Genomic DNA, 27,068 nt, shown 5'->3' on the forward strand with positions numbered 1-27,068 from the left:
AAAGCATATTTCGAGTTACTCCAAGTTGATTTACAGTTATACTCCCATAACGTGTCAAAAATGGCTACTTCTTGCATAAAAACAAGATTTTAAAAAATTTTGTCAAATGTTTCTGGGAAGATACATTTATTTTCTTGTGATCTGAAATTTTCTTTTTACGACGTACATGTGTATAGCTCTACCACAGGTTGTTCTGATGAGCCAAAATTTTCTATCTTAAATGCCTCGTTCCCAAATGCTCTAACAAATAATATAATGTTTATGTTTGGGCTGTTACAACTCCGGGAAGCTTAGGCCTACCTGATAAAATGTCAATTTCATTCTGGACCTCTGCCACGAGCTTTGCCAGTCTTCTTCTTTTGTCTAGAGAGATTACTGTGAGGTCTGTGTCTGTGCTGGTGCTGAAGGCGTAATCGTTGTCACCAGCATATCGATATACTGAAAATCAGTAAAGGACTTTATCAAAGAAACTGGAGTTATTGATATGCAAATTAATTTAGACTATTGGTGCTTATCCTAGCTTTTAAAAGCCTGAAAACTTGCTAGTAAGCTTAGAAACTAAGAATTTACTACCAACTGAACTGTAAGTTACTAGCAATTTAGAATGTGATTACAACTGTTAGTTTAACCGTAAAACGTAAACTAACAATTTACTTATATGTAAAAATACAAGATTGAGCACACTAATAACTTCTTCGTATCCCAAGTTCATGCAACAAAGTGCAAATCTAACAAAACTCACTTTGAGAGAGCAACTTCCCTTTGTTGACAACCACTTCGCTTGAAAAGAATAAGTAGATCACAATTCCGACCGCTACCAAAGAGGAGTATCTCTTGCCGGCAGAGTAAATGCTTTCGTTTCCCCTTGCCATCTTGACTTGATTTGCAGTTCGGTAGGTCTGAACGAAGATAACAAACTGATATTATCATGAGACGAAATCTGAAAAACTGTAGAACACAGAAGAAAGGGTAAACATTTAAAATGTTGTTCTTCAGGGTCAGCCAAGTAACAGTGTTGCTTTTAATGTTAATTTTATGTGGGCGACAGAAGAAAAACAATGAACAATTATGAGTAATTTCTAACTTTAAGTGTTAAAAAATGGTTAAAATATGCGCTTAACAATGGCCAGTTGTTCTAAACCTTTACCTAACGAACAAAGCCCTTCTTTACATAAAGAAGCACTGCTCGGTCTCTTTTATGGTATCATGGAATGACCACCACGAGAACCTGTGATACTTATGGACACCCATGATTCCAGATTGCTCATTATCTCTGCCAATATGACATACACCTCGGGTACACCCGATCGGAACTCGAGCGTAGTTCTGTAACACCCAAGCAATAGGCACTACTGAAATTGCCAGATCGACTGGCCAGTTCTCACGTCACCGAATTTTAATAACTTCCACGCCCCAAGCCATAACAGTCTGTTTTCCATGTCAGTAAAGATGAAGATTTTTTAGTTACATAAAATGTCGATGTTCCAGTTCCAAATATGTTGCAACAGCCTATCATTTTTCGCATCAAAATTCAGAGCTATTAAATCTCTTTCACTTGCATCAGCAATCGTTACACTGCACCGCAGCGAATGCAGTTTAACGATTCTCTGACAAAAAGAATGAAATGAGACCTTAGGTTCTGGACGCTGAGATGATGTAGCACCTGGTCAATCTGAGGCCAAAACCAAGTGCAGTGATGAAGTCGATTATGAAACATCCTCATCTGAAGGAGGTCCTATGGAAGACAACCAAGTAAGGTTCCTTCCTTCCTTCCAGCGAAAAGCTAAACCCTAATCAACATCGTTGGGATATAAGAAACCACCAATTTAGCAGCATCGTCTAGAAGATAAAGACCTGTAACATGGCTGACACTCAAACTAGACAGAAGAACAATACCTCTCCAACAGTAATTTAACAAAAGATCTGCTACAAGTGGTAGTGATGCCCTCATCTCTTTGGAAGTAAGAAGCCTTGAGAGAAAAGCCCAGTTTTCTAACAGCGTTTGATAACATGTTTCATCAATACCGTGAAGAAATTCAGATACTGAGAATCAATGACTATGGCGTTCCCAGTGCAGAGCAAATTATAATGGGGCAGCCATCATTTCGTACTATAAATAATTATAAGGGAGGGGGAAGCAGATAATCGCAAAGAGAATTCTTTCTTATGGCACTAAACTGTCGGTACCTGGTAATTATCTGGAAGAAGCCTGTAATCTTTATCCTACGCCAGTGTGTCTGTGACTGACAGTCATTCGGCGTGGCCTCCCTTCATCGTAAGAGGAAACTTTCCGCTAATTATAGTTATTTGAGGAGATAAGCCTGAAGGTGAAATTTAACAAAAACGAACTGGGAAAAAAACTGAATTTTCAAAATGTAAATTTATGGTAATTTTTACACATTTTTAAGCGAAAAGAACAAATACACATTGAAGGTTATAAGGCAATTTGTATTCTCGTATATAAACAAATCCAACTCTCACTTTCCTCTCACTTTTCCTGGTGTCTAACTCTCCTAGTCTCTCCACTTCATTTCTTCTTCCTCTCCTTTTGCTTCACTCGGCTCTCTTCAATAATCAGATAAACCTGGTCATCTTCTCGGAAACTGAAGAGTATAATAATCTCTAAATGAAACGTTCCTCGTAATTCGGCATCATGGCCGTCGCCTGAACACGTTTGGTGATTCTATTTTAATGGACGCGCGAAAAAACTTGAGCAGTAAAACGAAATGGTTTAATACTCTCATGAGAATAAAGTAACACGTGGCATCGTTGCGGTGACGAAAACCGTGGGGCTTCGTTGGCTGCGAAACAAGGAAGTCTGACGCTCGGCCGACAGTTTTCGACTCTTTTTCCGCCTCATTCATATCCTCTTGTATAGTCAGAGAGAACAGAATATAAAATGTAGACCAAAGGCCAAGCTTTGGGACTTATGGGGTCATTCAGCGCTGAAACGGAAATTGACAGTAAAAAGGTTTGAAAGGTGTAACAGCGGGAAAACCTATCAGTTGCACCATTTACAAACTGTTAGTATAGGGTGGAAAGTCAAATCAAAGTCCTTCAAAGAAGGCATCGTGCTTACCCCATACGAAAATGGGAAAAAAATCACGTTAAAAGAAGAAGAAGAAGAAGTAGAGGGTGGAAAGATAGACGAAAGAATATGAACGGGGGTACAGTAAAAGGAATGACAGGGGTTACAGCTAGGGGCCGAAGGGATGCTGCAAAGAACTTTAAGTAATACCTACAGTGCACTACATGAGGTGCACTCACGGAACTATCCCCCACGGAGCTTCAGAGAGTAAGAAACGAACGTCCCACGGTTGTGAAATTATAGGGTACTTTATTTTTCTGGATACCGTCTCGCTTTCTTAACTTTTCTTGCGGTCACACATTACCTGGTCCCTGCTCTGTGTTCGTTTTTCCTCTCTTTTTTTTTTAATTCTAATCTACCTTTCACACATTATTGAAACTAATGATTTGCGATGTAATACTTTTGTCTTTGCTCTTGGACTTGTGATTGCAGTGATTTCGTCTCGTTGTAACTCCTCGGAACTGATGAAAAAATATGTGATTGCTGGAAACATTAGCATGCGAGAACTGGTTGCAATAACATGTTATTGCCAGAAATAAACATGAACGTATCACTGGCCCAAAATTTAAAAACTATAGCAGGAGAGAGATAAAAAAGGTTAAAGTGTTTTTCACATTTTGATTAAATTTTAGCATTGTGCAAAGGCCTGGTGGAGATATCAATTAGAAGCAAATTTTATTAACTATTGGACATATTTTTAAAATGTTTTTATTATTTTACCTTCCGGTGGTTAAATTGAGAAGTTTCCTCTACATTTATTTGTTTAATTTAATTATAGCAATTTTTCCGTCAGTATTTAATTAAAGAAAATGTCCGCTTGATATTCTTGTTGAATGTATTCTGTAATTATAAGCTGCATTTCTTTACTTTTAATTTCAGCAAGTAACTGTTTCCCCTTAACAAAATACATGGGTAATAAACAAGAGCGCTCGTAAATATCCCCACAATTATCGTTGGAACTGAAGGAAAACCAGCAGGTGGCGAGGCAAATGTAGCAGATAACGATATCATTCCCAAATGTATGCACAAAAATAAACACAATATGAATTCTCTAATTAAGGCTTCCTAACTAAATGTACTTATTTATCAATGAAGAAACTCGGTTGTGTCGATCTTCTAAGGTCCTGAACAAAAATCGAAAGTAACTCTTGGCTGAAACGTACGGTGGGATCTGAATTCTTGCACGGAATAATTTGCCTTAAGGTATTCCTGATGGAAGTTAGCAGGCTCTGTGGTTACATTTTCTAAACAGGCGGACTTGATTAGTTTTTTCTTGATTTATCTATTTAAAAAATCAGTGGTTCTTAGAATTTTATTGGATATCCGGGCCCTCTTAACATGACCGTGGAGGTATTGAATAATCTAGTGAAATACAGAGATACGTCTTAACCTTACGTTTCCAAAACTACGTAACCTAGGACGTCGGGTCGCCCTGACAGGGGGCCGAAAAACACATCACCTAACGTGACCATTAATCCTTACGAAACAAAACATGCTCACATACATATTTTGGCTTCCAAAATATGTAAGGTCATTTGACTTCGGTTTCCCTTTCCCACTTCGTCCCCCTTCTAGTTAATCGTAGGGGCTTGCGTAACTGGTTAGCCAACTATTTCCGGCGGAAAAGAATGGCAAATTCGTCAACATCACGTCAAATACTATCCGGGAACATTATTTCACAATCAAAATCACACGTTAAATCGTATCGTTCGTACTGGAAGCCTACTTTGAAGCAAACTACTAGACCTACATCCAAACTTTCAGAAAAACTTTGGCCTATATTGCAAACCACTTACCACCTAAGGAAACTAGCCTAAGTGATTTCAAAACCTGATGACATCCAAATTTTGAACTTTCTCCCAAATAAACTAATTTCGAAAGCATGGTCATTTCACAGTCTGTTAAAGATATACCCGAAATAATTTTGAAAGGATTATCAACAAGCCACCGGAAAACAGCCACCACATACCATAGTGAAATAATGACTGCAGTCGAGGATCTCGGGACTTTAAATCTTACGTCGATTATTCAGATCGGCTCGACAGATGACATCACCACAAGTGCGCACAATCTATTATCCTCTGGAGACATGGTACAGCGTTGGAGAAGAACAACCTGAAATGTGATGGTGGAAAATTAATGAAGACCGTGGGAGGACGACATTCTGGGGCACGAAACTTTACCTTGAAAACCGAAAGTGCAAACTCGGTTAGTAGGCTTTTTCGACAGCTTTCTCCTAGAAGCTAGACTACTTAACGTCGGCTAAAATAGATATTCATTATATCATCTTTCTCGTATTTTATTGCATGTAATTAGTAAACAATAACCATAGTACTTAGGTTTCCATACAGAATAATGCAATAAATAACCGTAATGTTTATTTTAGTGGAAAGTATTTCGATAGTTATGACAGAGCTGTGTAATTAATTTCTTCATATTAATCCTCGTTTGTCAGTCCATGACAGAGCTTCTTGTGGTTTGTGAGGAATTCGTGTGACCAAGGGAATCGTCACCAACCTCACCATTAGAAAACCGAGAAGGGAATGTCTGCTGACGGAAATAACTGAATAAAAGTATTTGTCTGTGATCCTGATTATCTCGGTGTGTGTTTTGAACTTCAACGGTGGAAATGACAGAAAGGCGCACAATTCACGAAATGTTCGCAGTGCCAGTAAGGGCCATTCACTTACACCAACGCCTGAAACTGGTACTCTCTGACTGACAACAGAAACGAACATGGGTGCATTGCAGGTGCGCCCAAGGCCTCTTTACCTTGGGTACGGTCTCTTTAACTTGGGCACGGCTTGACACGACCCACCCTCACGCTATAGAATTACAAATGAGGCATCAACAAAAGACTTTGTTAGCATATGACAAGCACACGCATGTAACTATATCACACACGTCTGAAGTACAATGATTGACAATTGACCAGTGAGAAAAGAGAGAGGGAAGCTAGCAAGAGGTTGATACATACAAATGGATGCTTTGTGGCCATTTTTGCATTTCTCCGATGGTGACATAGATCAGAATCATTAAAAAACACGGACACTTGCGTCAATAAACGAAGCTTTCCGCGAGACCAGTGGAAAAAACTAACTTGAAGTGGAAGGCCAGAAAAATGAATTACAGTTCTTGCTTTTAGGCACGAGTAAAGTAGGCAGTGTTTTACAAAAGTCTTCTTTAATATGTAACTTTTACTAAATGCAAATATATCAAATAAGGAAATGGAAATTTCCTCACAACCTTTCAACACTAGCCTAATTTCTATTATCAAGTTTCAATTTTCAACTACGGTATAATATCCTTGTCATGTACATAAATATGTCAAAATAGTGCATATTATCAATAACACAAAAGACTTATGACCCTCCAAAATCTCTTCAAAATTTCAACCTATCCCATTAACTCTTCTTCTTCTCCTCTCCCTGGAAATTAACTCTAAGCTGCAGTAGCAAATTGCATTGCACTTATTCAAAACTGTAACTATAGTTTCAACCACTTCATACCTAAGTTGATAACGTTAAGTTGGATCAAAATATCATGAACAAACATGTCATTTGTGTTGAAAACCTATAACTATATCCATTCATTTCCCAGCTCCATATAAGTCGTAAAGGTAACAAGAACCAAAATAATGTCATTAGATATATAGCGCAACTGGATGTAAGCTGAAAATATTTTTGTATGAAGATGATAGTAGACATTGTCATGATCAGCTTTAAAAATCGGAATATGCATGTGCAAAGTTTGTTAGGCTCTGCATTTCACAGAATTTACTCCACACTACGCTGGTGTTGTGGAATAATTACCGCCATTACCAGACGCTGATCATGACGATGTCTGCTATCAGCTTTACAAAAATATTTTCAGCTTATTTACAGTTGCGCTATGTATCTAATGACATTATTCTGGTTCTTGGTACCTTTACAACTTATATGGAGCTGAGAAATGAATGGATATAGTTATAGGTTTTCAACACAAATGACGATTGTTCATGATATTTTGATCCAACTTAATGTTATCAATTTACGTATGAAGTGACTGAAACAATAGTTAGAGTTTTGAGTAAGCTCAATGCAATTTGCTACTATTGCTTAGAGTTAATTTCCAGGGAGAGAAGAAGAAGAAGAGTTAATGGGATAGGTTGAAATTTTGAAGAGATTTTGGAGGGTCATAAGTCTTTTCTGTTCTTGATGATATGTGCTATTTTGATATATTTACATGACAAGGATATTATACTGCAGTTGAAAATTGAAACTTGATTATAGAAATTAGGCTAGTGTTGAAAGGTTGTGAGGGAATTTACATTTCAGTATTTGATATATTTGCATATAGTAAGAGTTGCAAATTAATTGAAAATTGAGCTCTATAATTTCAAATACAGGTTTACATATTACTAATACTATTATTTTCATTCATTCACATGGATATATACATTCGAGAATAGTATATTGTACTAATTACAGAATTGGTGCATTAGTTTTGTATAATCTTCTTTGCCCCCCCCCCAAATATCTTGGCCACACCTAGCCCTCCCCACCAACTGATGGAAAGCCAGCTACGCCACTGTACTTGAGCTTCATAATGTAGTAAGGAATGTTTTTTTCTGTAACAGTTTTCTCGTTTACAAAGTAATAATTTTTGTTACAGTTTCATTGAAAACAATTATTACAAAAGTGATCCACATTTTTTTTGGTGACCTAACACCTTCGCCTATTACGGATATCAATAAAAAGCGTCTTTAAGTAAGGATCTTGGAAAAAAAAAATCCTCACTGTAACATACATTGGAGACTGAAAGGCACTTAATAACCCTTGAAAAAGACTAGGCAAAATATATCAGAACTTCGCTAAAAAATTTTTTATTTGCGGTTTGGAGGAAAAGGGAGTTGTGGGTGGGGGTTGGGGGGATGATATGACTTATTTGTACTTTGCTGGACCGAGTTATTTGGTCAAGCTTGGATAAAGAAAAAGGGACAATGCTTGTTGCCTAGTAGCCATCAACAGGTAGTTTATCTTAGATCCCATCGAAATTTACATAATGCTTCATCTACCTAAATCTTGTTGATAAAAGAGCATGAGATGACTGCTAATTCTTTTCCTCTGGTAAATAATATATATATATATATATATATTTATATATATATATATATATATATTATATATATATATATATATATATAAATATATATATATATATATATATATATATATATATATATATATATATATATATATATATATATATATATATACTGTATATATGTTTATATATATGTATACATATACATACATACATACATACATACATACATACATACATACATACATACATACATACATACATACATACATACATATATATATATATATATATATATATATATATATATATATATATATATATATATATATATATATATATATATAAATTACTTAGGTGTCCATCACCCATATCATGAGAAATTACAGACTGAATAAAATTTTCTTTTGCTATTAATAGAAATCAATCATTTGCATCTCCTTGATAATCCGTAATAGTTTAAAACTTTATATCGTAAGAGGATTAAGTGACAGAGGAAAGTAAATACAACTCACTGCATTTACTTTCGCATCAAATGAAAATCATTCGGAAAACATCGTGAAATCCTATTTAGAATTATCGTGAAAGTACGTGGGAGCTTGTGTTAAGCTTTAAAAGTTAAAAATCTTACCACTTCGCTGAAAACCTACACCATACTTCCTCTTCTTTCATTTGGTTTGGTTCGACCAAGATTTCGATGGTCTAGACTCGAGACTACGAAGTGTACGGTTGCTCTCCATAGTAACATGACACCCTTTTACCCTTGTCGTCTCCTTTTGCTCTGCTGTTATGATATCCGTGAGAGATCCTTCAATAAGAATCTATGGGAAGTGGAAGGGTCATTGTGAAGGATACCTTAGTGGAGGGAGAGAGCCATAGACTCCTGAGAGCTTTCTCCTACCGGAATCCTTGGCTCCGAATGCTGTTGTACTTGCGCTGGATAAGTAAGAATGGATTGCCACTTGTCATTGTTTCTTATGTTTTGAGATACAAACACCTGGAAAAGGCTAATTAAAAACATCTGCCCCAAGTAGGGATTAAGCTGAGAAGAAGATTGTGTCATGTTTTTCGATATAAATGAGTTTGGCGTTTGGGTTATTTCAGTTTGTGATACTAACAGAGGTAACTTTAAATTTTCTCTCTCTCTCTCTATGTCCATATATATATATATATATATATATATGTATATATATATATGTATATATATATATATATACAGTATATATATGTATGTATATGTATATATATATATATATATATATATGTATATATATACTGTATATATATGTATATATATATATATATATATGTATATATATATGTATATATATATATATATATATATATATATATATATATATATATATATATATATATATATATATATGGACAGAGAGAGAGAGAGAGAGAGAGAGAGAGAGAGAGAGAGAGAGAGAGAGAATGCAACTTGATGGTAAATACCGTGCATACTTCCCTATATATTGAATGGCAATTGCCAAAAATATTTCGTGGCTGAAAACCCCGGAAAACGCCCCTAAAGGATCCCAAAATCTTTCAAATTAGGCTTCAGTAGTAGAGTGGATCAGAGAAAAACAAGGTTAAGCGGAATCCTTGTTATTAGAAATAACTAATGTTTTAGATTGTAAAAATGTGGAATATTTACTACAAAAAAGCAATCTATTTTATCTGTGACAGACTCCAGAGTAGCTGCATTTGCTATTTGACACAAAAAGTAAATTAAAAGATAAATTTTCTTACGTTGGAACCATCCAGAATACATCGTTATCCATACTGATATCAGGCATTTCTTGATTTTTTACTTTTTATTTTTTTATTTACTTCAGCAGATAAAACCTATTCACACAGAACAAGCACACAGGGGGCATTGGCTTGAAATTCAAGCTTCCAAAGAATGTTGGTTTCAACCTCCCACCGCAGACACCACACTGTAGCAGTAACTGATCATGATACAGAGCCAGTGATTTTCTGTCGCCCTGGGGGAGACGCGAACCCTCGATATCTGAGCAGCATGCCACGACACTAACTGAGTAACTAAATTCATGATAGATAAACTCCTTACACATAATATTTCCATTACTAAAACAAAAAGCAACGTCAGAACTAAAATTTGGTAGAAATATGATTGCAAATATATTATTGTAAAAAAAAAAAGCCCGTGAATTACGAACAATGAAAATCCCTACCCACCTACTGGGATGATGCAGCTGGTCTGGGAAGCATTCCGCTCCCTGGGAGTCTAAAGAGGGATGGGGCAAGAAAATAAGAGGCGACAAGTACAAAGACACTGAAAGCTGACGCCATGATTAATGCATGACATAAACCTCATCAGTTATTGGAGCCTGTATCTTACGTGATATGCTGGAAATAACGGGAACCCTAAACAGTCAAGTCATCTCTCTCTCTCTCTCTCTGCATGTGCACACAAATGAGCACATATGCACACACATATAGATACATATTTATATACATATGTGTATTATGTATAATATATGTGTATTATACTACACACACACACGCACACACACACAATGCTTCAGATACGTAAGCAATGGGCTCATCAACAGGCGTCTACCCTTCCCTTACACACGCGACGTCATTCATCTCTGCCTTGTAAGACCTCTCGTTAGCTGTGGTGTATATGAATGCATATAGATAAAAGCTAACGCTCATCCATTCATTCTTGATTTTCAGTTTGAGAGAGAGAGAGAGAGAGAGAGAGAGAGAGAGAGAGAGAGAGAGAGAGAGAATGAAAACCTATGTGTGATAAAATTTCAGCAAACCTGTTTTGCCTGAATGGTTGAAAAATTAACATCTAGTCTCGACATAACATAGTAAAGATAAAACAATCTGCTATCGTTATTCTCTAACCGTAGCGTGAGTCTAAATAAGCTTTTATTGAACATAGAAAACTTGTTGAATTTTATCATTATTATGAATGAGGACGAGAGATAACAAGAACTGGTAACTGCCCTGACAGGAGAGGACAAGTCCCTTGACTTCTTAATCTTGTCTGGACCAGGGCGGCACTCGTGGTAGGCGGTGGCCGAGGATTGACAGAGTAGTCTGAGCCAGAGGTCTTTATAAAGAAGAGGCGGAGAAGCAAAGTGCGTGTAAGGAGCGATGTTCAGTCTAAAGCACACGTGAGGAAAAGAATTACGTACCACGGATATCCTGCGGTAGGATTTCTAACGGAATGGTTCAGGACACGATAAGCAAGGAGCAAGGACACGAAGGTAAGGTAATAAGGCAAATATGATGTCCTTGTAGGTCTAGGATACTGCTACAGACTGCTTGGAACAACGCATGTGCATTAGTGATCATGTGACACACCGCCGTATGTAAAACAGTGATTGTTTGACCTCTCGGATATCAAAAACAGGAGTATCTAGATATGTGTTAGAAGGGGGCTGGGATAGTATAAATAAAAAAAAAACTCTGGAAAAGTATTGCCTCTCGTTAAGTCTAAGACAAAAAAAAAATAAATCATAACAGCTGGTAGGCACATCGAGGTGGTTAAGCGTGAGTTTAGTTTGGTTTAGAGACGTTGTAGATGATTCGTTAGCACATCGTAACAGTTCGTGACTAATGCATTGGTGAAAGTGGAGCAACTAAAAACGTCAATAATTCTAAATTAAAACGGTTGAACATGCTGTCATGAACAGTTTGAGTATGGGATAGGAGCCTGAGAATAAAAAAATAATAAAAGTTGTGCTATATTGCCAACCAAATACAAATGAAATGATATTCAATACGGAAACAGCACCCATACTGTTCAATAATCTGGCCCAAGAACTAAGAACATAAATGAAAAAGACAATTAAATTACACCATACAAAAAACGATGGAAACCGGCAGTCAGAATGGACTAGCCTGATAGACGAATTGAGGGGATATTAAGAGGGCCAATAATAACAATCGTGGACGTGAACTAGAGAAATGGTTCAAGTCCGATCAGCAAAATAAAGCAACTTCTATTCATATCGGTAAATTAGGTTAGTGAGCACCAAAAAATGGAAATGATGGAGACCATAAGTATGCGAGCTGTGGCTTAACTTTATATATATTACACACATATATAAATGTGTACGGTACTGCTAAGTAAGCACAAAGGGTGAAAATTCTAGCCCACGTCCTTCTCCATGGAAGTTCAAGGCGCTTATACGCTAATGGAGTCTGGCTTGTCCTGTTGGTCACCCATCTAAGTACTCCCAGGTCTGGACGCTGGATTCTGGTGTTACCTTTCCTGTTGTCTCTTAATCTTTCTTGGGATGAGGTTGACATCTCTACCCTGACTGCAACACTACCTGGGACGTTATTTATTATACTTAGGTCAAGAAGATCTTCGTGGATCTTTGGAGAAATGGACTCAGTTCGTTTACCCCCTTGAGACAGATCGTGAGTTAATGCCGGTGCAAGGTTGTTAAACATTCAGCTTTTGATACCTTATATACGCACATACATACATACATACTTATCCACACAACATTCAAGTATATACGCTACTACTTAGGTCAAGATCGGAATGATGGGTTTGTCAAAAAACGTGACCAAGCCGCTCCCCCTTTGTTCCTGAACTCGGGTTTCAAAGGTGCGTGAGGTAAGTTTAGAACCTTTGAGTCAGATGAATATCTATGTGGATACATACATACACAATACAATAGGACAAGCCAGTCTCTGTTTGCGAGACGTTCTGAGCTTAGAAATACAAAAGAGGGAATTTATGTAGGCAATATAATACAAACACACACACACACACACACAAACACACACACACATATATATATATATATATATATATATATATATATATATATATATATATATATATATATATATATATATATATATCTTCATAGAGAATGCAGCCTTCAATATATCAAACATCAGCCTACATGCAAACTGCAGCCCGTCCCGCTCTAAGTTGCTTAAATTGCTTAACGATCACAAAATGGTCCATCGTTTACAATGTGCAAATGATGGAACATTTTGTGATTGTTGAGCAATTTAGTCAAGAGTGTTGTCTTGCTCTTGCATTTATTCTTTTCGTCGACGCCTTTCTTCTTTACCAATTAACTACAATTCGTAATAAATTAGAGGGAGGGGAAGAGTAATTAAAAGAAAGCACCGAATGAAAGAAAGAGCCATTAAAGCAATTTTTCCCTTCTGGGGGTTTCACCCACGCACGTCTACGCACGCGCAGCTGCACCCTCCCCAGTTAACGCTGAAAAAACCCGACGTGCAGACTCATTTATTTTTCATTGTGCTCAGACGCAGGTGTAGATGCTATCGTGAGTGTCACGTGAACTTCAACAGAGAATTTTGTAGGCCGTCAATAAGTCATAGCAACCAGGGTCAAGAAACGATGAACGTAGTTCTGCGCAAGGTCTAGACCTAAGTTCTGCTGTTACAATTCATAGGCTTCTTGACGACTCAGAGGCATTTGACAAAATTGCTTTTGGGCGGAGTGTAATTCGAACCACTTCCCGTTGACGCTTACTCCGGGGATTAGACTTAGTGCTCTGAATCTCTTTTGTGTCTTTTAGGAATGATGGAAAACGCTCGAACAAACAAACAAATCTCCAGCCGATGTTCCCCTGCTCAGGTCCTGTCGACCGTTACAAAAAAAAAAAGCATAATTGCCATTAATTACAACAAGAACCTTTGTTAATATTTATTTTTAGCTTGCTTAAATCAATGAAGAAAGAAATGAGTAAAGAAAGAAGGAGGAATAATAAAAAAAAACAAGATACGAGAGCCAACTTCTGATTCTCAAATTTCGCGAAAAGACATTTAATCAGGTCTATCTGGTTTTAACCCGACCTTCTCAAAACCACCTTTGTCCTCTGCTCGATAGAAGAGTCATACGAATTCTAATCATTGTCTCTCTTTCTCTCTTCTTATATATATATATATATATATATATATATATATATATATATATATATATATATATATATATATATATATATATATATATATTAAACCACAAATTTAATTTAATGTCAGATTTGCTTTACTTAGGAAATAACTTACACTCCAAAGGAATTGTAAGTGATAAGTACCTCGTTACCAGTGGGATTCAACTGCCGCATGATTGGGAAAGAACGAAAGCATAATGACTATGACTATATGAGATAGATTGAAAATGTATATACATATACTGTATATATAATATATATATATATATATATATATATATATATATATATATATATATATATATATATATAATGAGTATATATATATGCATACATACATACATTCATACTGTATATACAGTATATATATATATACACGTTTGTTGCACGTGTGCATTTCTCGGGAGAATATTCCCTAAAATCTGAGCATTTTTTAAGGTAAATCTGCCTTAATTTAAAAATATAAAATAAGAGGCCGAGGCGGAGGAAAAAACTGTCTGTACCGGTGAAGGAAAAAAATGCTAATGTGGAATAAATTCTAGAAAATTGTCACATTTATAAATTCTGGAACACCTTTGATTGTTTCGTCCATTGCTCTTTCACAAAAATGATTTATTAGTGGATATGAAAAGCGATATTAGTCCCAACCTCTGCATTCAGACTGAGAAAGTGGTGACAATGCCTGCTTTTCCTTCCTTTAGTAAATAGTCAGTACTACTTGTGAATTAGTTTCGCAGACGAACAGTGTATATAGGTGTGTACATCACCGTAGAGGGATAGTGCCATCAGTGCACCTCACGCGGTGCACTGTAGTCATTAAGGTTCTTTACAGCTTCCCTTCGGCCCCTAACTGCAACCCCTGTCATTTCTTTTGCTGTACCTCCGTTCATATTCTGTTTCTTAAATTCTTCCACCTACTTTCCACTCTCTCTTAACAATTGTTTCATAGTGCAACTGCGAGGTTTTCTTCCCATTACACCTTTCAAGCCTTTTTACTGTTTCCCTTTTAGCACAGAATGACCTCATCGGTCCTAGCGCTTGGCCTTTGGCCTAAATTTTATATTCCTCTCCATTCCTGGTGTTTTAGTGAGGAAGCTCACTAAAACCGACTCAGTTCCTTCTATTTGATTATGTGAAAGTTTATTTTACTTTCCCATGGATGCTTTCATACTTCTAGGCATTACCTTTTTCCAAGGGTGTTTTCAATTTCTGAAGTAAATCAAGTTGGAGTACTTATATTAGCGGGGAGGTTACAGACTGAAATGACGGATCAGCAGAGAAGATAATCTGTCAAGTTGAAGACCAGTTTTAAAATGTGAAAGTAAGAAAAAAGATTGTAATGAATACTGACTAAAAATGAGTATATTCGTTTGTGAATTTTTACCTTCATTTTTACACAAGCCTGTTGAACCAGCAACTTATGAGAGAGAGAGAGAGAGAGAGAGAGAGAGAGAGAGAGGTCATCGGGTGAGCTTAGTATTTCCATCCTGTTATCAGCTGGTCCATCCTGTTTCCTCTGTCTGTTGCAAAGGAATAACTAATACGCTTGTTTGCACCGGTGGGAGGATTGTTGATGCCGGCACCTACGCTCTAGTTTGTGTATTGGCCGCCGTTGGCGCTGGTGTGTCAACGGATGCGTGACTTAAGCTGTGTTCAGTCTCTTGGGTTATTTAAAAAGAATAAAAATAATGCCAGCAACGATCTTAGTAACAATGACGATGGTGATGGAGCTATAACGTATGCAAAGGAGAAAGAAAACATAGTACCGTTGATTTCAAATGAACACTGGGAGGAGCTAATGCAGGCATACAGTCAAGGTTGGGTGATCAGGATCTTGTCAGCACAGTGCACTTTCATTGTTGTTAGATCACTACTTCGCACAGTTATGACTTTACAGTTTTCCCTCGAAAAACAGAAAGGATGAAAATCAAACCATAACATTTCGTAATGTGATGAAAGTGAGTTATTTTCGTCAAAAGTCACAGAAAGAGAGAGAAAAGGAAGGAACATAATCAGAACACCTTTTGGTCAAACAAACCCAAGGAAGATGACAACGCACGAATATCCGAGCTGCAGTCAATAAGGTGAGTTGATAAGGTGCAATATCCTCCTCCTCTTCTCTGGATCAAGTCGACTGACTTTAATTGACTGATTAATGGCGAATGAATTGCTTTTGTACTTTGATTTTTGACGTGGGAGGGAGTTGGTTTTTGAAACAAGACAAAGTGTTACATGAAGTGTCCAAAGAGTTAAATTACATAGAACTTACAGAAAAAATACATTTAATGATTGGTAAAAAAGACATGTATATATGTATATACAGTATATTAAATATATTCATGAAATGTATATATATCGTGATTGTAATTCCTGTATATATGTGTGTATATGTATATATATATATATATATATATATATATATATATATATATATATATATATATATATATATATATATATATATATATAACATCACTGTGATTTATACACAAGCATTAAGCTACAAATGTTTAATATCAATTCGCTCTACCTCGGAAATAATTTACGTATATATATACTGTATGTATACCAAAGGCAGAACAGAATTGGATATTGAGCTTTATTTGTAGCTTAATTGTTTATATATATATACACACATACAAGCATGCATATATATATATATATATATATATATGTATATTTATATATATATGTATATATAAAATATGTATGTAAATATTTCTGGATTGGCGCCCCCATATATATTTTTCTGGATATATATGTATATATATATATATATATATATATATATATATATATATATATATATATATATATATATATATATATATATATTTTATATCATTCTCGCTAATGTAAATTTGTATATATATATATATATATATATATATATATATATATATATATATATATATATATATATATATATATATACGAACGTTACATCAGCGAGAATCAAAAATAGTTTAATAGCCACAATAACTACCTAAGTTGCACGTAATATTTAAAGAACTGGCGTCAGTAATGTGACCTGTGTTTACATCTGTTATGCATATTTACCATGAAGAGCATCTGTATACAGTACAACAGCAGATTATCATATGTCAGTGAGATGTTGCTAGAATTAACTGAAAAAAGGGAACACTCGACATCACTTCCTGTTTATTGTTTTTTCATACTTAACATGTAGGCTATCCCTGGGTTTATTGTTCCGGTAACTGCGTCGCTTTAGATGTCATATTTAGTTTTCATACGCCCGGTGTGGACTGCATGAGTGTATTTTAAACTTTGGTCTGTACCGCTACGCTAAAGTCGTAGAACTATCAAAGGAGGCCCAGGAAAGAAGACTGCAGTGGTATGGCCATGTGATGAGAAGGGATGAGACGTATGTAGTCAGGAGAGTGATGCAGATGGAGGTACCTGGTGGGAGAGCAAGAGGAAGACGAAGCGAAGGTGGATAGATGCAGTTAGAGAAGATCTGAGAGAGAAACAATTGTCAGAGGACGATATGTTTGAGCGAACCAGGTGGAGGAAAGCTGTCAAAAACATCGACCCCACACAGAAGTGGGAAAAGATGCAGAGAAAGAAGAGGTCTGTTACTCTGTACCGCTACGTCTGCAGTACGCTATTGGTTTTCCACATCTTGGGTTGCGTGATACGGTGGTTATACCGAGGGACGTTTTCTCTTTTTACCATTTTCATTTTTTTTTTTATTTGAAAGAAATGTTTCAAAAGCTAAGTTCAAAGCAAAATAATAATAACAAAGATTTTCGGTAACGGTGATGTGAACAACGAGATGTCTCTGCTACCTCAAAATAGTATTTCCATAATTTTCGTTATCTTTTTTCTTTAGTGGTTTGCTAACTTCTCAAGCCGAGCAGTTTCGTTGCTTACAGTACTTCCTAGACCACAATGCTTTCTAGTTAACGTTTCCTATTAACAATAGAGTATTCCTTAGTCGCTAGCAATACTTGCTAATATAGAACGTTCTCCATAATGTGATTTTCACTTGTATAGGATATTTCCTAAAATGTAACTTCAACTGACATGAAATTTCAGTCAACGTAGGTTTTAAATAGTATCGGCATCTTCAAAATAACTACTGTATAATTAACACTGGAGCGCCTTAATTCAAAATGTTTTTTAGATTAGGATCCTGACTAATACGGATTTCCTGCTTTACAACGAGTAATAACTAGAGCCGTACTCCACTTACAAAAAATAAATAATATTCTTAGTGTGATTTCAATATAAAGTATAGCCTTACTCAAATACTTCCATAACATTTTTTTCTTAAAAAAATGCTTCCTGTCTTTGAGTAGTACCTGGCATTAAAAAAAAAAATAAATCCCCAAGTCCTAACAGTGATGTTAATGAGAAATGGAATTAACTTTAAACTCCGCCGATTTCTGACTTGAGCTGAAAGCTGGAAAACCTAATGCTTCCATTTTTCTTTTATCCCATAGATACTAAGATTTCTGCCTTCTGCAACCGCCGTAGGAACTCTCTTTGATGGGTATGTCAGCTTTGTTTAGTACTCTGTCACTAGTATATAATTATCTCATTGCTTCATATGGCTTGTGATTGTCCATTAACATTTTCTCACTGGATTCAGTTTCGAACTGCATTTTCCTCTTTTTATTAATGCTTCCGTGTTTTATGTGTGTGTTCTGTATATTTAATTTAACGTGTCCCCACGGGTATTCACAGATATGATCAAGGAACAGACAGGAAGGAAGAACACTGCCAATACAGTCACAGAGAGGCTGTGAGCACTGTCTGTAGACATTCCCTCTGGTCAATGTATCATTGCTGATGCACAATGCGATACCAGTATTATAGAATACCTAATGCCCTTATGAATAAAAAGAGATATATATGTATATACAGTATATATATATATATATATATATATATATATATATATATATATATATATATATATATATATATATATATATATATATATATATATATATATACTGTATATATATCAAGATATTAAAATATGGTAAGATAAGAAAACTGCTTACCCAAGGAGAAGTTTAAGATTTTTTTTTAACGAACTACTGAATCGCAGAACAAAATAGAATTACTTCAGGTCATTCACAAACCGTCTTTTGTTTTGAATTCCATCACACTTCAAGTTGTTTTTATGTCTGCGTACCATAGTTTCAGTAATATAATACTAAATCCATGTCCCCTTCTCACAAATCTTCTCAGTCTTCGTGTGTATTTCACTTTGCTCTAGGTTTCCCATGCAAATAATTTCGCTATATGTTCCTATTCTGCAAAACCAGTGATGCCACGCTTAAGTATTTCCTGCAGATACGTTGTCAGGAGTCACCTCCCACATCCCGTGGTCATGGCTCTGGCGGAGAGGCGTCGTCCTCCTTCTAGTGGGTGTTGTTGTCTTCAGCCTTTTCTTCAGTGACTCGCCACCGCCCAAAGGTCGGTCAGCTTATTATATTATGTATTTAATTTATGAATGTTAGGAAGGAGAGAGTGCCTTGACTTCTCTTGATAAAGACTCAAAGCTTACACATGAACACACGAATGAAGTAAAATACATAGATTTGTTTTGAAATGTGATTACTGCAGTTTTCTGTATTTCTAATCCAAATACAGTGTGTATTAACTAGCAAATATTCTTTTTTTGAAGGAAGCTGGAAAATAAACGCTTAGAACTTCTTTGCACTAGAGCATTTGATAATTTTACAAGACATTTTTACTTATAAGTGAATGTTTCCATAAATTTAATCCTCTAATACTTTCTCTTCTCTTTTAAACCTAGGAGGATAGCAACGTAATCAGATTGGTACAGAATACATTTACGAGTAATCAAGAAATTAGGTAGAAAAATTTAGACCCAGTCGGGCCGTGAATAATAGTGAGTTGTACAGGAATCTTTCCATCTGACAGATCCGCCGCCATTAGCCTTGAGCAAGGATGCGAGCGAAATCGACGTCTCGTCGTCGCCACAAGAAAGTAAGAATGACTTGGAACAGGCCACATTCAATCCAGCCGTCTACCCAACTCCGTTCATATGCTCCGAACCGTCCTGCCCTCCTTGTCCTGTGGATACTCTGTCCTCTCCAGACGACGCATCTGACGATGGTTCCTTCAAGACCAAGCAGAAAGAGGCACCGATGACCACCGATGACCCTCTGTTCAGTGTCGAGTACCGGAGGAGGTTGGCCGATGCTATTGCCAACGTTCAGCGTCAGATAAGTCGAGTGGCAGGTGAGGACCTGGGAGAGAGGAGAGTGTGAGAGTTTTTCATAACAGTCAATAGGATCTATAAGAAAAGACGATGTGTAGACAGTGATGGAAATCCTAGATTTTTAGAAATGAAAATCCCGCAGCTTTTTCATTCTGTGTTAAATCTGGAAGGAAGCACAAAATGCATTCAGAATTAATGTAGAAATCAATTTTATTTAAGGGCAGGTTCTTTCCAGCTCTTGATCACATATAACACTTTTCGGTTTCTAAATTAGCTTTTGGATTCTGTTATAGTTACAGCTATGAGAGTCTAGTACTTCATTGATGAAACTGAAAACTTGCGCCCAGAAATTTAACAGCTGATCATTTTAAAGGTTCTTATATTTCAATCTACCCTGGTCAATCTTCTACTGGTTATTGTTAAAACACGCTCCTTCACTATCCACATCAACCTTTACGATCCCTTTTCCCTGTTTCCGTACCCACTCAGAATCTAATTCTCTCTCACATTTACATTCAATGCATCTTTTAAAAATAAAAATTTGATTCACGCTTGGTTAGGGCTTATTTCCCGCATCCTGCCTGCCGCATCTTTGATACGAAGTGTCAACCGCTTCAAGTTCAGATTTCTCTCCCAGGTTTTTTCTCTTTTTTTTTTTTTGCTTCCTTGGGAGAGCTTCCAAAAGAAGCCGGCTCTTCAGGTTTTGATTAATTTGTCCTTTGAGGACTAGTCTGTCCAAGTCTAAGAAAAAATGAAAGCGTCAGTAACAAATATCGAAATCTGGACTCTTCTCTGACAGTCTTGATTTTGTGGTTTAATTTTGATTCATTTAAGGGATGTCATTCAGTATACCACCAAGTCACATTTTCAAACTCGTCGCGTACTTGATGGGTATACCGTGCCTTATCTCTCTTTCATCTATGCTCGATTTCTGCTCCTTTCCCTTTTGTTCTCTTCCATTTTCTGTAGACGCTCAGTGGCCTGAGAACTCTCTATCTCTTTGGCTCTTACCCAGGATTTTTTTCGTCATAAACTGCTGTTTGCTGAAAGTATTCATAATTTTTACAGTCTTTGTCAGCTTTAACTGATATATTTGTCAGGTCACTTGTAGTTTTTTAGCTAATCATGTTATTTTTCTCATATTGTAAGTATTACATTTTTTTTATTATCGCGGGAGTTTTTTATATTCTCTTAAAGAAAAAACTTTCGAGTTTTTATATTCTCTTAACACAAATAACTTTTATTATTTACATACATATTATATATATATACACACACACACACACATATATATATATATATATATATATATATATATATATATATATATATATATATATATATATATATATATATATATATATATATATATATATATATATTAAATTATATATATATATTAATTGCCACTTTAAAAGATGTGTTCTTCAGTTCCTAATGACACATCAGCATCCATAAGTGTTTTACGTGTTGATATTTTTCAACATTTTTGCACAGTTTAAAGATGAAATAACTCAAATTTGTTCTCACAGTTTATTTATTTATTATAACTTTTCTTACAATATTTTACAAGTTCCCAAAAATTTACTAAAATATTGTTTTATGTTGATATCCGGTTAATTACGATACCCTTTGTTTTGAACATATTATAAGCCGTTGCCATTATCTTGTCCCAGGTCAGGTTTTTATTTGGCATGCACTCTACTTTTTCGTTTTTTGTTTCCAGGCCGCCAAGCAATGGTGGATGGCAAGTGGGCCTTGACTTTAGGGGCAATAGTAGACGAGCTGGACCCGAGAAGATTTCTTTCCTTGAACTCAAGTAGGGATCTCGAGGGTAACAAAACTGCGTCATCCACAAACAGGACCAGACACGTCTGCCCTGAAGTCTTCATGGGAAAGAGATACGATCACCCTTTTTATCAGCACGGTATGGAAACTTCCAATTGCTCTGACGTCCCTGATTTCAGCCAAACACTGACAGCTATCCTTCCTGCCCAATCATGGTCACCAAGTGATGCTAACTTTATCATTTCGAAACTTAGCAAACAATATGATATTCCCATTATTGCTTTAGTGTCAAACAGAACAACTTTAAAGTTTAAACAGAAGAACATCAAGATTTTGGTGGCTAGGAAGAATTACTCCGAGGCCACCTTGCTTAATGGGCTGATGAAGCTGTCAAGAACTCCCTACGTGTTTCTTGGGCCTTCTCTGACTCACTTCACTAACCAGTCTTCCTTAGAGCGACTGGTGAGAATTCTGGACGAAACAGAACATGTCAAAGTTGTTGGTGGTGCTGCTCGAGATGCCCATGGCCACTGGATTCACGGCTGTCTTCAGCAGAAAATGAGCAACTACAGGGCTAAGTACACCATAGGTTACTACTACTCTAAGAGTGAATGTATGTACTGTGATGATCTGTTAACTCCATTTGTAACTACGAAAAAACTTGTTGCTGAAATCCCATTCACAGAGGGGTTACATGGACCCGCTCTTCTCCGTGACTGGTTTGCTAAAGTTCGTGAGGCAGGTCACTTGACAATGACCTGTCCTGATGTCATGTTCTTCGTAAATAACCATGCATCGATGACTGGCGGTGACTGGCAGATGATGGCTCAGCAATGGGCTCTCCAGGAAATTCATTCATATACAGATGACGTGTATTCATTTACATGTGACAGTGTTAACATAAAATGTGACAACTTGCGCTCTATTACAAAATCTCTTTTGTTGCCACCTTGTTGCATAGAAGATGCCCACAAGGACGTTGGTTTTCTTATTGACTTTGCTGACAGCCGTGGTTTAGAATATGAATTACAAGCTGGCTCTGTCTTAGGAGCTGTGAAATTTGGCTCTTTTCTGCCATGGGATATGGATCATGATATCTTTGTGGAGTGTAAAGACTTTAAGACTTGGACTAAAGAATTCAGTATCTTTTCCAAGACCTTCAACTGTACCCCAAAAGTCAAGTACAAGAATACATTCCTCAAGATATTTTGCCGTTCATTTACTCTAGACATATTCTGCAGAAGTCGCATGAGCAAAATTTTCCTGCCTGAGGAGTACCAGGATATACCGACTACTATCTGGTATGGAGGTCGATGGACCAAAGTCGTGTCGAATCCTGGCCTCTTCAGCCGAAACAGTATCGGCTCAGAGATCCTGAAGCACATGCAACACTCGACCCACTTCACAGACACCGAAACGAGCCGCGGGTATGGAAGAGCCGGCGTGTGGCTCCCCTGTAAAGTTCCCAAACACCATTCCTGTCTTGATCGATACCCGGCAGACGGTAGCTTACCATTTCTTCGTTAGGAAAATATTCGTATGTACCTTGTTGAGATCAGCGTGTTCCACATAGCATGTTGAAATATTCTTTATTTCATGACTCATTCATTCTCATCTTTTATAGCAATTCATGTGTAATGAAGTAATAAAGGTAAATGATTGTTTCGGAAGTTTTTTTGCTAGCAAGAGCATCCAGTGTTTCTTGGTGTACCGTTCTTTTAACGTCTACTTATTGTCTAGAAACGAGATTTAATTTACTTACTTCACCTCAAGGAATGGCAATCTAAACAGGCATATATGATCCTTTTTTTAGACAGAAAATGGTGAAATCCAATGGCAAATAATAAACATTCGGGAAATAATGTCTGAAGAGTTCAGTGTTGTTATAAGGAGGCCGAGTGAAGTATTTTAAAATCACATGTTTTTAGAAAGACGTTTAAGTTTAAAACCTTTCTTTAATATTACTTCAAGTCCCACACTGAAAAATATAGCGACACGCTGTGAGAGGGCATCACATATATGCTTAGTAATACACTTAATACAATCCATTTCATGTATATGTTTATCTTTTGAACATTGTTCCTGAAGCAGTTGGTAGTTTCCAGTAGATATGACTAAAGCACCGTAGCCTGCTGGCCATACCACTAACCTATTTCTAAAACTGTGAATTGGCCACTCGTAATTGAAATCATGAAAGGAAAATTTCTATGTGAAGTTGATAATACTACTAACAGTGTTTCAATTTAATTTGTATTACTGTCAGTTAGGAAATGGTACTGGAAAGCCTTTCTCCAAAGAGACTAATCTATGGCTGCAGTATGACGAGTATGAGAGACTTCTTGTTTTACGCCAGTACTTGTCTTTTCGGGCAAATTCCTTAGGCAAGATTGTAAAAGATACAAGAACGGTGTCTGCGTTAGACTGCCTTTACCAATTATACCATCACGAAGGATAAAAATTTATCTCACCTCATGCATAGGCCTACTGTGCATATGATATATCTATCGAAGACAGCTGTATCTAGTAGAATTGAAATAAATTCATCGTCACTAGAAATAAACCTTTCAGCGTTTTTGCTTATGGGTAACATTTATATTCAACCTACTGGTCACAGATACCAAGTCAATAAATGCAAGGCCCAAATAACGAATTCTTGCCTTTTCATCATCCTAATGTGTGTATATTTCATACAGTTCCTACTAATATCCTAAAAAATCTGAAAAAGGAAATGATATGAGGGAATTCTTCTAGTCACATGCAACGAGAACTTTATTTTTAGATTAACGTTGTGAGCACGAAAAGGCAGCCGGAAGTCTTTTCAAAACCGGTTTTAAGCCCGGATGAAACAAGAGGGTTAAACACATTCCGAGAGTGTTACATTCTCTACAAGAACCTCAATCAGACCACGGACGGATGGTTGAAGACAGCCTTGCAAGCAATATGAATCTTTTCACGACAAAATCTGTGATAATTAGCTGATCAAAGGAATAGAGTAATTTATAATATTTAACTAGGCTGCAGGAAATAAAGCGGAAGTGAATGAAAAACTGCAGTTCTTGTGCATTTTAGATAGATTAGTAGTAAGAGCATAATCTTGAGTCAAGTCAGGTAATGAAAAAAAAAAAACAAAAAACAAATCACAATGTTATATTAAAAAAAACTGACACTAAAAAGAAAAATCACAAGTAAAAAAACAACAGTTGACACAAAACCCTTGTATTTTTCACTGTTATCCTTCCCCCAAACACTCGACCATTGCAAAAATACACTGAGTTCGTTCTAGAGTTTGCTTTTTAAGAACAAACCACGTGAACTTTTATGTTTTTATTACAAAACTTGGCAGCTAGACACAGACACCCGGTTCGGAAGGAAAAATTTGAAAGAAACAGTGAGGAGGCTGTTAAAATCCTTTCTGCTGTTTTAGTGGCCTCTCCAGTGACTCTTTGAACTGGAACTAGAGAGTACTCTGGGTTTCACTAACTGAAGAAATTATTCAAGTCTGATGAGAAAGATGAAAAGGAGTTCTTATGAAGATAGTAACGAACTCCACTGTAAATCATTACAAATGAAACTACCGCCGCATATTGGTTGTAGAGTAGTTATGTTCATTGTATGTCTTAATTCATAAATAATCTTTGCTCTATGTTGAAGAAAAAGAGGTACGTTGAAGGCTGACAACTTAGGGGTACATGGAGATACATACGAAGAAGGGCAAGGAACCCAGGAAAATCGCTTCCTATTATACCAGGGTAATGTAGAAAGACACCCTAGTGAAAACCTTAGACGTATGAGTTTTGTTGTCAAGTTGCAATTTACTACCCACTTTTGCTAAACCTGTTTGAATTCTACCGAAATCATCACACTTATCACTTCTCGCTAGATCGTAATTATTTCTACTGTTCAGTTTTTGAAACTGAAACTCCTGTCGACCGCATTGCAAAATTTCGGTCCATTTCTAGATTTCGCCATCTAAATGTAGTTCTTTCACTGAATTTATTATAGCTGTGCGTGAAGTCTCATTTAGCTAGTGGCAAAACTGCAAGATTAGCCTAGGGATAAACATGTCATTCCAAACAGAAAGGACTCTGAGGATCTCATACAAGTTTGTCCTAAATATCGAGAAGTCATGAATAAAAGATCGTTACGTCGAACAGATGATCCGTTATAATCTGAAGCTTCGTACTGAGAAGAAAGGAAATAACAACAATCGCAATATGTTCAGTCAATTCGGTCACCGGGACTACATTAAACGGTGAGAGCTCGTACTCACAGGCTACACTATACATATTCCTGCATTCTTGTTACTGCTAAAAAAAAATTACTTTTATGGTCAAAGGTAAATGTAGCTGAATTATTCAATAGTCATATTGAGTCAATCGATTTGTAGTTCGCCAAGTGGAAGGGTCTTGGGCGGAAGAATACCAGGTGCTATACCCTACAGGCGATGGAGAGACGAGGCAGTAGATGGGAATTATTATAAAGGACGTTTTCTTTATGCTTTTAGTCGTTCGATGAAATGAAGAATATAACATTCGTCGTAGTTTTTTTTTTTCCAGAAGTGTTGTAAACCACTTCCATTTTTAACTTCTCGGATGTCTGATCTCATTTATCACAATTTGTTTCGCCCTTAAATTCCCTTTCATCTATTTTTCTATTTCTATTGTTCATTTGCTTTATTTCAAGCTTGATATACTTTAGCTGCATATTAATCGACACATTATAAAAAAAATTTTTGTATTAGATTTTTATGGCATAAGTTTCAATGAAGTGAAAAAATGTGTAATGTATATGACTGTCGTTTTATGAGCGAGCCTTTATTAAGTTTAAAAAATATTTTTATTTATTTATTTATTTTTGTACAATAAAGTTTCTTTTTTTAACGCTGACGGCGCAACTCTATGGTGTCGAATAATCAGTAAAATGTGAAAAACTTGTGATTGTTTTG

The 27,068-nt window shown here is 36.3% G+C and overlaps 1 protein-coding gene across 8 annotated transcripts; it reads left to right on the forward strand.

Moving 5' to 3' along the window:
- The first annotated feature begins 10,777 nt into the window (after positions 1–10,777).
- Positions 10,778–23,787, forward strand: LOC136850646 (uncharacterized). Of its 8 annotated transcripts, none has more exons than XM_067124405.1 (6): positions 10,778–10,804; positions 11,214–11,427; positions 18,579–18,628; positions 19,441–19,563; positions 20,035–20,355; positions 22,062–23,787. In XM_067124405.1, exons 3-6 carry the CDS (start codon positions 18,625–18,627, stop codon positions 23,648–23,650), a joined length of 2,037 nt encoding a protein of 678 aa, XP_066980506.1. In that variant the 5' UTR covers positions 10,778–10,804; positions 11,214–11,427; positions 18,579–18,624; the 3' UTR covers positions 23,651–23,787. The 8 variants fall into 8 exon arrangements, with proteins under 8 accessions (XP_066980506.1, XP_066980505.1, XP_066980504.1 ...); XM_067124407.1 differs by lacking the exons at positions 10,778–10,804; positions 11,214–11,427 and adding exons at positions 13,385–13,482; positions 16,028–16,196; XM_067124404.1 differs by lacking the exon at positions 10,778–10,804 and having other exon boundaries at positions 11,172–11,427.
- Positions 23,788–27,068: the final 3,281 nt, after the last annotated feature.

The sequence above is a fragment of the Macrobrachium rosenbergii genome, chromosome 22 (assembly GCF_040412425.1).
Source record: "Macrobrachium rosenbergii isolate ZJJX-2024 chromosome 22, ASM4041242v1, whole genome shotgun sequence".
NCBI lineage: Eukaryota > Metazoa > Arthropoda > Malacostraca > Decapoda > Palaemonidae > Macrobrachium > Macrobrachium rosenbergii.

What these genes read in the sequence shown, in the direction of transcription:
- LOC136850646 (XM_067124403.1), top strand. Translation starts at nt 11,388, where the DNA reads ATGGTTCAGGACACGATAAGCAAGGAGCAAGGACACGAAG. An exon ending in TGACTCGCCACCGCCCAAAG is followed by an intron (nt 19,564 to 20,034) that starts GTCGGTCAGCTT and finishes TCCATCTGACAG; the next exon opens with ATCCGCCGCCATTAGCCTTG. An exon ending in TCAGATAAGTCGAGTGGCAG is followed by an intron (nt 20,356 to 22,061) that starts GTGAGGACCTGG and finishes TTTTGTTTCCAG; the next exon opens with GCCGCCAAGCAATGGTGGAT.